This window comes from Pyxicephalus adspersus, chromosome 11 (genome assembly GCF_032062135.1).
Source record: "Pyxicephalus adspersus chromosome 11, UCB_Pads_2.0, whole genome shotgun sequence".
NCBI lineage: Eukaryota > Metazoa > Chordata > Amphibia > Anura > Pyxicephalidae > Pyxicephalus > Pyxicephalus adspersus.
The window spans coordinates 36,616,001-36,628,002 of NC_092868.1; the positions used below are offsets into that span (position 1 = coordinate 36,616,001).

At 37.9% G+C, this 12,002-nt stretch overlaps 1 protein-coding gene across 1 annotated transcript in view; it reads left to right on the forward strand.

Annotated features, from left to right (window-relative positions):
- The window catches only part of LOC140340918 (G protein-activated inward rectifier potassium channel 4-like), a 28,538-nt gene extending 20,436 nt beyond the window's left edge, over nt 1-8,102 (forward strand). Inside the window, exons 3-4 of the mRNA XM_072426368.1 lie at nt 162-1,401; nt 6,286-8,102. Of these exons, the coding sequence (XP_072282469.1) occupies nt 162-1,401; nt 6,286-6,644 (1,599 nt within the window). The 3' untranslated portion in view covers nt 6,645-8,102. The remainder of the gene's footprint in view (nt 1-161; nt 1,402-6,285) is intronic.
- The last annotated feature ends 3,900 nt before the right edge of the window (nt 8,103-12,002 follow it).

Here is a 12,002-nt window from a genome sequence, read left to right on the forward strand (position 1 = left end):
TGAAATTTTACAGCTGACCATTGAGGGTTATATCCTCACTTTAAATACAGGTACCTGACGTTTTAATTTTTTATGCATGAGGTTAATTAGATGAGTAATAAAAATAATTGTTCCTTCAATGGTAACTTTTGTTCACTATTTTTATTTTTGCTTTCATATAGCCTGAAACAATGGTCGTCTCTGCCACATCTTGTGACGATTACCAACAAAAATTTGAATTACCTCCACCCAAAAAAGGTGGTATAATATCAAACTTCATACCGCTGTCTTACACCAACAGTGTCAAGGGAAATCGGCATCGGAGATTTAGTTCTATAGAACCTGCAAATACTGGTGCTCCCCCTCCAGTTGCCAAGCAGAGACCTAGTGTGACTATTAATACAGAGGATTTACCCCGATACCAACGAGCTGCCAAGCAGGATACACTTTTTCAGGAAAGCAGCTCAAAATGGCACCCTAGACATGCACTTAGTGTTCCAAATATTCCCTTGCGTAGTAAAACCCCAACCCGAAGTGTTGTCTCAGCTCCAGCCACCACTAAATCACACAGGATTCGTTGTAAGCTCATGTATGATGATCGACAACTCTTCAACCTCACTAAACGTCAAATACGTCAGAGGTATGTCACCAAGGATGGGAAGTGCAGAGTCAACCTTGGACGCATTGTGGAGAAGAAGAGGTTTTTGTCAGATATTTTTACCACCATTGTGGATCTAAAATATCGTTGGTTTATTTTTGTGTTTATGTTATGCTATATTGTCACTTGGGTTGCATTTGGATTTGTTTATTTTATGGACGCCTTCTTCAGAGATGACATAAATCACATTGGGGATCCTGAGTGGAAGCCTTGTATAGATAATGTTGACTCCTTCCTTTCTGCCTTACTTTTCTCTGTTGAAAGTCAAAGAACAATTGGCTATGGTACTAGGATGGTAACTGCCTACTGCCCAGAGGGTGTAATATTACTCATGGCTCAATCCATCCTTGGGTCAATGATTGATGCACTCATGGTGGGCTGCATGTTTGTAAAGATTTCTCGGCCTAAAAAAAGAGCGCAGACTTTGATCTTTAGTAAGAAATGTGTGGTGTCGCACAGAGATGAAAAGTTATGCTTGATGTTCAGAATTGGAGACCTACGGGACAGTCACATGGTAGATGCCAAGATTAGAGCTAAACTTATCAAATCCAGGCAGACAAAGGAAGGTGAATTCATACCACTGGAGCAATCCGAGATTAACCTGGGTTATGATACCGGAGAGGACCGTCTGTTTCTGGTGGAACCTCAGATCATCTGTCACGTCATAAACGATCGCAGCCCTTTCTGGGAAATGTCTGCAGAATCACTGAAACGAGAGCAGTTTGAAATTATTGTAATATTAGAGGGAATTGTAGAAGCCACAGGTAAGAAAAAAATGTAAAAATGTATCTTTATAACTTTTAAAATACCAAATTTAAGGGGGAAGCTGTGAGTCTTCTGTGGACAGCACTGGGGAATAGGTAAGTATTGAATAGTATTATTGTTATTAATATCCAGTATGTACCTCAAAGAGGCTCACAATCTAATGTCTCTACTTCAGTCATATGTTTTTAATACAATCTAAAGGTCAATTTGGGGGGAAGCTAACTAACCTAACTGGATTGTGGGAGGAAATAGGAGAACTTGGGGGAAACCCACACAAACACAGGATATGCAAACTCCATGATGCAAAACTGCAATGTCATGTCCTAGATGAGTAAAAAATGTATCCATGTTTCTTGTAACCATTTTATCAATAAACATTAATTCCAAGATAATTAGTATATTATGAATGTCCTAAGCACTTTGACATGGCATCAAGATACCTGGCACATTCTTCGCATCACATCATCATGGTGGTTCCTGTAAAAAAAGATGGGTGCCACAAGTTTAAAACACAAATAGATTTATTGAATAAGGCGTCAATGGATTCTTTAACTTGGGGATGTGAGCAAATAGTTTGATGCAATGATCTGATGCGTAGTCATCCATGACCTCCAAAAAAGCAGGCTATATGCCAGTTTCACTATGTTGTGCCATTCTATATAATATTAGTCCTATTTTATTGATATATTACTCAAAACACTGGAAATTTTGGTTATATATATATATATATATATATATATATATATTTTTTGTTATGGTCTGTTTCAATGTTAAATTGTGCTGTTTGTCCTGTCCTGTAGCTATCTGGCCTACTTTCATGGTAACACCTTTATCATTAAGCATAACATGATTAAGCATTGAAGGAATGAATTACTAGTTTTACTATCTTTGGCCCAGATACATAACATTAACAAATTAATGTCTGTGATTATATTTCTATACCTATGACACTGAACAAGTATTAAATCATAAAGTAAGTGAGATGGATTATCATGAAAGGAAATACATTGTTGGAGTATTATATTGCTGCCTTTTGCCATACATATAACACGTGTGGGTGCATGAAAAATAAGTCTCCAGTTGGGACTGATTTTTTTATGTCAGTAGGGGAAGAAAGGTATACAAGAAGGGTAAACGTTAATAAAAACTAGTTCCTATGTGTGAACAGCCTGGCTCCTATATATTCTGCACAGGGGATCCTGGAGAGTGTGGGGCCAATGGTGTTCTGCATACATTAAAGAAAACTTGCCTGGCCAAAAAAGTCAAACTTTTCAATATTTAGTTAGATAAGCTTCAATTTTTCTTACGACACACAATCACCATGGTATTGTTTCTATAAGCCTATATAATGTCACAACATTTATTTTCATCCAGGGTTGCATTAACTTTTCGCCAAGCTCTAGTATTAATAATGAGAGAGTCAGACTGCTGTGTAAAGTCTTACAGAGCAAATAACAAAGATTTTTAATAGGGTTAAGGTTGCCAATCCATGTGTGACAATGATGTATCATGCCCCCTAAACTACTCTTTCACAAATTGAGCCACATAACCCTTTCATCCTGGCATTAGCTCATTATCAGAAAAAAAAAAATCCATTGATGGAAAAGCCCCTTCATTCAGTATATTTGGGTATCCAGCTGACCCCAAATGGTCACATAGCTGAAGCAACTGCAGGTCATAACACTGCACCCACAGCCCTGGGGACTTTTGTAGCCAGGCAGTGTATATTGGATTTCTAATTACTGACAGTTTCTAATAATCTTCCTAGTTTTTCCTAAGAAATTAAATATGATACAGAAATCAGGATACATGGAAAATCTGACTATGATGTACAGTATGACCCAAAGAAATGTAGCCAACCCATTTCTTTTATATTATACTCAGAATTCTAAATGTTGGATTAGCATTTATCTTTGAATCATACAGCTGCTGCAAAATAATAAGTCTCCAGCTGTAACCACTATGGGCAATGACATTGACTGTAAACATTTAAATGCTCCCATACCTAAAAGTGAGTCCAAAGCAAAATGTTGCCTGGATGTGCAAGTTTATATTCGGGACCATTTTATCCTTGTGGTATTGCTATATGTAGAATACTTATAGTACTGACAGGTCATTTGATTCATAAACTAGGTGATGTATCTGTTTGTCCATTCTGCAGAGGATCGAGTATTTCATAACCATGATTGCTTACATTCAGAGAAGAACTGGGCTGGGGTCAGGAGGGCTTTTTACTAACAGGATTTGTTAAGCTGGTAGCCCTGAATGATATAAATTTACCATAATTTACCAGTAAAACATAAATCAAAGCAGGACTTGAATAGGTGACACATGGATTTTGTACCTACCTACTCTCCATTAAGACCCTGGCTGCTTCTTCTCAAAAGAAGACCGCAATTATGAGGTAAGTATGTTTTATTGCACAAGGGGCATTGCTTGTCCATTTCAGTAATAAAGATCTACCGATTTCCAAGTGTAATAATAGTTCCACTTTAACCCTCAGAAATCTGTCCCTGCAAATAAAGAGCTTTCTGGATTGGCCAGCCCGTATACCAAAGGTTCCCAGCCAACCCCTGATTCCTATATTGAGTTATCCTCCATATATACTGCACAGTCCCGATCAGTGTTCATCCTGTAACAACAAACCAATAATTTAGCAGCTGTGAATATTTTCTTCACATTAGTTTGTGTATACCAACCATTCACAAGAAGGCTTCCTCCAGATTAAAAAAATAATACGAACAACAGGTCATCATTACTATTCCATAGTCAGTAATTGCTTTATTTACATCCCAACACGGATGGTTCAAAGCATGGGAGCGCCACTTTTTATAATACCAGTACTTAGTTACAAGGCTTCAGTGTTTCTCTATAGCAGTCATTCTCAAACAAAGGTCCATGGTACCATAGGGTTTCTTCAGAGTTTGCTTTGCTTTGGCTGACTTACCTTTCATGTGATGGTCTATAGCTTCATAGCCAATACAAATTGTAGTCAGTAGTATGACACCAAAGCTCTTTTAAGCTATATGTAAGAAGCATGTTCTTTTCTGACTGCAAATATAAGATGTATTTTTTTCATTGACCTGACTTTAGCATAACTTTCCCAAGACTTGAAAATAATGTCAAGGGTTCCTCAGGGGTAGAAAAGTTGCAAATTTTGATTTGGCAGCATGCTGCAAGATAAGCAGGAGGTTGGTCATTTTAATTAATACATGAAAACATCATCTTCAGCGTGAGACAGTGCACAAAGTATTTCAGTGTTCTTCAAGTTTGTTGTACCTCTATTAGATTTAGCGGTCCAGAAAATGTTTAGAATGTAATGAGGGGAATGAAAGATATTTCTGTGTGACCCAACACAGCATGAAAACCATAGAAATTGTCAATAATCATGTTCACTTGGTATAGGAGATCTACATTTAAATAAGAATACTTATGAAACACTGTTGCTAAAATATTGCTTGGTGCTTGGTTAAAAAGCTACAGTTCTTAAGAGGTGATTTATAGCAATAGGCCTAAACTTAAACTGCCAAATTGAATCAGATCTCAGCTGTTACCTCTCTGCAGACCTGATCCTCTGCTTGGCATTTTTAGCCAAATAGCAAAGTCAGCTGCCTTGATTACCAGGCACTCAATAGATTATGTAGTCTTACAATTGTAGCCTTACACAGGTAGGAAATGTGAAACCTATACCATGCAAATTTAGGTTTATAACATTACCAAATTGGAGGAGATTCTTACAGTGCATCACTATTGATCTCCTCCACGACCTTAGGGTGTATCTGTACAATCAGGAATGATTGTATAGGCAGTGAAACTCTAGTGTGTATGTGCACAGAGCTATAGGCAGTGTTGAGACCTGTAGTGGGGCCAGGCGGTCCTGTGCAGCACCTATCAGTTGACACCTTGCCAACCGTTTAGGGGCGTGAGTAAGTGGTAACTTTACTGCAACCTCGGCACCAGTCTAAACATAATCCTTAAAACACCTGCTGTGTCTTTACATTAAAGCCTGGTAGACTTCTAGACTTCATACTAAGTAAATTCAAAAGAAACTGAGATTCATTGTGAACATTGGAGATGAATGTTTCCACAACGCCCACAGCGGAAGTGAATAATGACTTGCATTAAACTGCTTGTTCAGAATATTTAAATACTTTGTAATGCATTGTCTGGGCATGGGTCCACTTTAAGGAAAGGACATAAAACCTTCCTTGGGATCGAGCGATCCTAAGTGGCTCTCGGCACCTGGCACCTTGCTAGCTGCTTGGTCCCTCGCAATGCAGCACTGGTTCTTATAGAACCAGATTCTGCACATTTTGACAGCTAGTGGTAGTGAGAGGTTCTAGTATTACACACTACCCCCAGTTATCAAATCATCAGTCGTTTCTAATGGAGCTGCTGCGGGGGGAAGCTGCTTGTTGTGTCTGTTCCAGGGCAACAGCTCCCTGGCATGAGGAAGCTATAACCACACTGGAACCTTATGGCCAGTCTGATCATACAGTAGCCTGGATCCCCAACATTTGCCAAAAAACTAAAATATAAGTTTTAACTCTTTAACTGGAACATCTTTTTTATTTTTTCAAGTAGGCATGACAATAGATTGTCTTTTTTAGGGACTTGTAGGAATTTTTTGCTATTATGTCATATATGTAAATAATAAAGGAATTATTAAAGGTACACTTTTATATAACAAACCCCCCCCCCCCCCCCCCCCCCCCCTAAGCAACCATATTCAGTTGTATATGGTCATACTACTGGTTCATTCCACACACAGAATGTGCACTACAAAACAGATATGCTGCTGTTTTGTACTAATAAATGATCTTTTAACTATTTGGCTATTAGTATCCCTTAAACTAATATATCCCAATTCTCATTCCATACAGGAATGACATGTCAAGCCAAGACTTCCTATACAGAAGATGAAATATTGTGGGGTCATCGGTTTGAGCCTTGCATGACTCTGGAGAAAGGAGCATTCCGTGTTGACTACTCTCATTTTGAAAAGACTTTTGATGTCCAGACACCCTGGGGAAGTGCAAAGGAGATGTATGAAGTCAAAGAAAGTGAGCAGAATGACAGATCAACTCTCAGCCTCTATTGGGACAATAATATGTTTCATACTGTTCCTGAGGACCCAACTGCAGAAGCAGAGAATGTGTCTCAGAATAACCGAAACAGAGTGGACCTCCCCTGTTTTCCCGAAAACCCTCGAGATACTGAAAGCAATGACCTTGATGTTTGATAGAATACTCTTTGTCTATAGTTGCCAATGTTTATTAATTTACAGCAGTGAGAAAGAAAAATCCTAAACAACTGAACATTCTTCTATCCTTAAAACTCAGATTTTGTACAAGTCAAATGTTATTCACAGCAGGACTAAATGTATACTGACGACTGAACTCAAGTGTCTTTTACTGCAATATGAGTATGCATACACTTTATATTATTATTATATTAAAATATAATCCACCTAATTCATGCCAGAATTCACCTCTATGTCTGCTTTATATTCCTCACCATCAAACATATATTGAATTATGCCTTTTCTTGCATTACTTTTGCTGTTTTTGTCTCCTGTGGTTTTTCATTACAATGAACATTATTTTTATGTAGCAATACAACAATACACAAAGGTAATGAAGAAATGCAATCACTATGTCCCTGACTCTCATGCTTATCCAATGGCTTTAGTACTTTGTGACTAGCATCAAATGTAAAGATTGCAAATTTTGGCTTTACTGATCTGCATGCTTGTTCTGAAAGTATGAATATAGGCGATAGCCATGTGAGCAGCATTTTTAGTAGGTGTTCAACAATACGCAGCCTCTATATAGCTCAATACAAAGATAAAATACATTTTGGAGAGGATTTGTATTCATTTATCTACATCCATTTCTGAAATGTAAACAGCTCACACACAGCCGGGGCAGGTCCTGTCCTTCTCCCAACCTTTGATAAGACAATGAATGGAGAAGCGGCAGACTGAGGAGCTCATCCTTCTTCCATATAAAAAATGTATTTTCGAACATAGAGCTGAATTTATTTTTGTTTGGAGTTCAACTTTATACATTTTGCCTATTCAGGTGTTGGAGCATTCCCAGGTGGTAAGCTCTGATAATGGGGAGACCTAAACACTGAAACATAGAAGAGTTCACATACTCCTATAATTCACTAACTATAAGGCATGGTGGCAATTGGCAAAGAAGAGTTGATAGGTGAGTAATCCTTCCTGAGGTAGGGCGTTATATTAAGAATAATGCCACCATCTCCCATGATCTAACATAAATGTACCTGGAAGTAAGGATCACCATGTTTTATTAGGAAATAATAAATTGCCAATGGGTGGAAGATATTGCTGTATTTTTTATATTTTAAAATGTTCATATTTTTCAGTACTGTCTGGTTTCTTAAAGGGGTGTCTTGTATTTGGTATAAATAGTGGGCGGGACCCTAGATTTTAATGGTACGGTCATATGTATGTATATTGTATCCTGATGAGGCGTTTTGCTATGTTCACACCCCTAGTGTTCCTCATATACAACATGCGCCTGTGAATATACAAATATATGGATGAATTAAGGAGTTCTCTTGCATACCATGAATGCCTGCAGGTATCCAGCAATAAAGAAACTATGTGTAAATATATGGACACAAACTGTACAGGTTCAATATTGTGAATAAAAATGATATATAAATCCTGTGAATAATGTATTTTTTGTGAAGCGTTCTAGACAAAAAAATAATATACTGCATTATTCCAAATATGATAATGCAAAAAAAATGAATGATGAAAATGGCAATATTCACACATCACAATGCTTTACAAATATGTTTTTTATTTATTAAGCTAGAGCTTGTTTCACAAGGAGGCATTCCTCAGGCCTAATTGGTTTAGGCAGAAATAAAAAAATAGTTTTTAAAACACAGTAAACTCCCCGTTATCCAGAATTTAAGGAATTGGCATTCTCAAGCAAACGGCACCCCTTTCTTTTTCTGCCATCATCAGAACTTTGCTGCTGCTCAAAGTCTCAGGTGCCATTCAGGGGTCCCTGTGGTAATGTGATTCACATATAGCATAGCAGAAACATGTATATATATACTGTAAATATATAGCATACCCCGTGTGTCCGTGCGCCTAAACTTTATAATAATAAGCTCCAGTGCTTAATAATAATATTAATAATAATAATAATCTTCACCAATACTTCATTGAAATAAACTGCACCAATACCTTATTATAGTAATCTGCTCCCATGCCTAATTTTATTAATAATGTTAATAACAATCTACTTTTTTTTTATAATAATCTGATCCCATGCCTATTATAATACTAATAATCTGCCCCTATATTTATCATTGTAATTTCCTGCACCAGTATTTATAATAGTTTGCCCTAATACTTCATTAAAATAATTAGTTTCCCATATTTCAATATAATATCTTGTCCTGTGTGTCTTCATTATGATAATAAATGCCCCCATATTATTTTTATAATAAACTGTCTCCATATTTTCTATCTGTATAATTCCATTTACAAAGCTGTTATATAATACAGTAAACCTGTGTTTACACAGTAAGTGAAGTTTGTCTTTATTTGTCTTAATGTGTTTTTAATTAGTGTATTTCAAATAATAAAATCAATAAAGAGTTTATGGTATGTTTTAGTTTACGATATCAAATTAAAAAGGCCTATTTTTAATGGTAACTTCCAAGCAACCAGAAACTACATTTATCCGGAATTTACTAGTCCCCGTGGGTGCTGAATAATGTGGAGTTTACTGTATAACTATTTTTCAGATATTAAAATCATGAATATAAAACATAATCTTGGTGGACAAACATGCATATACATTATTTCTGCAAATAAGTAGTCATTTACACATTTCTATAGTGAGTAAGTAATGCATTATTTTCTCATGTAGAAATAGCCTTCCAAGGTTCTTTATTATTAGATCTGATACAGATAGCATCGATGAAAGTCAAAGAATAATTACAAACATAGAGGATATCCATTAACCAAGGATATACCCAATTCAAATAACCCAGGTGCTGAGGAGAAGCATAGGTTGAATGTAAATTTGTAAAGTTGATGGATAATGGGGGAGGAAGTGGAGATGTACATGCTGGTGTAGCAATGCCCTGGACTCTGGGTGGGATTTAGGGAGTGTAACATACTTTTAGGCTTCTCAGAGCAATCCTAGACTGTATGCTTGAAGGCGTTCATTAGTTATTTCAGGGTACATAAGCAGGATTAGGTCCATGGGATTAAATAATATGAACTGTATCAAGCCTATCTGAATCATATTTATGATGGGTTTGTACATGCATGGGCAAACAAAGACAACAGCGGGCCCCAGTGGGAAACAATGGGCCCCCTACAACCCCCACCCCAATCTTTATCTTTCCCTCTCTCTGCCATTGTTCTCTCTCTCCCTCTCTTTTTCTATCCTCCCCTCCATCTCTTCCATTTTTTCACTGTTCTGCCCTCCCCCAACAAATCCCCCTGCCTATTTTTATCTCTTATTTTTTGCCATTCATCTCTCTCTCTCCCTTCCTCTCTCTCCCCTCACTCTCCCTCACACACTATATCTCCCCCCTCTCTGTCTGTCTGTCTCTATCTTCCTCTCTCTCTCTCTTTCTCTCCCTTCCTTTCACTCCTTCACTCTCTCTCCCTTCCACACTCTCCTTTTTTTTCTTTGCTTCCCAGCTAATGTTGATCAATACTTGCAGGTGTAGTAAACATAGCAAAGAGTGCCAATAAAATGGTATGGACATGTTGATGCAGACTGAACCCCTTAACAACATAAAAAAATTCCATAGCAGGGACTTTCAAAACAGTGTCTACATCAATATTGTCAAACTTACATCTTTCTCGCTAAAGCTCAGGCGCTGCTATTCCAGATTGAATCATTATCGCCCCTCCAGCCAACCAATCAGGAAATAGCCTTTTAATCAATTCGGCTATTTAGCTAGCTCAGACACAGCACTCAACGTTCCTGCAATGTGTCTCCACTAGTGCCGAGCCCCTACCTCTTGTCGCCCAGTCCGTTGTTTCCCAGACGGTTCCCTTGTTCTGTTCCAGTGTTCCTCTCTGGGTATTCTTGTGTCACCTGTGCCTCCTGTTGCTTCCAGTGACTTTTGTGTTCCCTATGTCTGCAGTGGCCCCTGTGTCACTGGTGTCTATTTCCTGGATCCCTGGTATTTGACCCCTGGCGTGTGACAGGACTTCTCTTGCTTGCTGCTTGTCTCAGCCCCGGCATTTCTTGACAATTCTTCTGCCTAGTGATTTGGCACCGGGTATCTTCCTGCCCACCATGGTGTGCCCGATGACCGCAACCTAGCAGTAACCAGCAGCGCAACATCCTCACCATCAGAGGCTCTGAAGAAGACCTGGTTACTGCTTAGACTTTGCGCCTTGGCCCTTCCCAGATCCCACACCACTTTTGTGCAAGCCGTAGCCCCTAGAGGCTCTGACTCCCCAAGTATGACAAATATCATTAAAAAAATTAATTTTATTAATATATTTAAAATCTTAGTAACACAAGTAATTTTGATCTCATTTAGAACTTTTCAAAAACCACACACACAGCTATTTACACATTTGACATAATATACACCTTGTATTACAACAATACACCTAGTTTCTACGAACTATAGTTTATAAGAACTTTTTAGCTAGAATATTCAGCAGTACCACTTAAAATGATGACGCATTTCGCAGAGCATCGTCTGCTTCATCAGAATAAGGTACTTATAGATTGATTGAGAAGGATGAGGTCATAACAATAGTACATCCATGTATACTCCTAGATTGTAAGCTCTTCGGGGCAGGGTCCTCTCCTCCTGTGTCACTGTCTGTATTTGTCTGTCATTTGCAACCCCTATTTAATGTAAAGTGCTGCGTAATATGTTGGTGCTATATAAATCCTGTTTAATATTATACTGGAGTGTAAAAACATCACATCAAAAATGCAAGGTAAAAAACTGTTTTTTATTCCCAAAACTTTCTTATTAACCCAAACTTTCCAAATGTTACTATTCATTTGGCTCCAAAGGTAGGTATGGCATACCAGACTATTGAGCACCCTTTAAAGATTTGGAGAAAGACCAATAAAGCGCCCTCAAAGCATTTATGGACATGACCAGGGGAGCTCTAAGACCACTAATTTTCTATCATTTTCTATATGTGTGCCAGCTGTCATTCTGGGGGTGTAATGCTGCCACACACTGCTATCTGGGTATATGGTGTCCTCACACATAGACATTATTATTATTAGATATCATCAATAATGACAATAATCCCATCACAAATTTTGCGAACCCATCAGAACTTCGAGTAAACTTTTTGCGAGAATACCAGAGGCATGCTCGCTCATCCCTAATAGTGAATAGACAGGTAAGTTTGTTTAATTACAGAATGTACATCACCTGTCCTCTGCAATAATACATTATTCCCCTGTTCTTGCAATTTTGGAATGCGGAACCATATTTCAGTTTTACAAATGTTCCTTAGATTTCTTTAGAAAGCAGCCACAATCTAAGCTTGTTGTAATAAATGACTGGAAGCAGTGGTCTCTTTGTAGACGTTATTTATATCCCC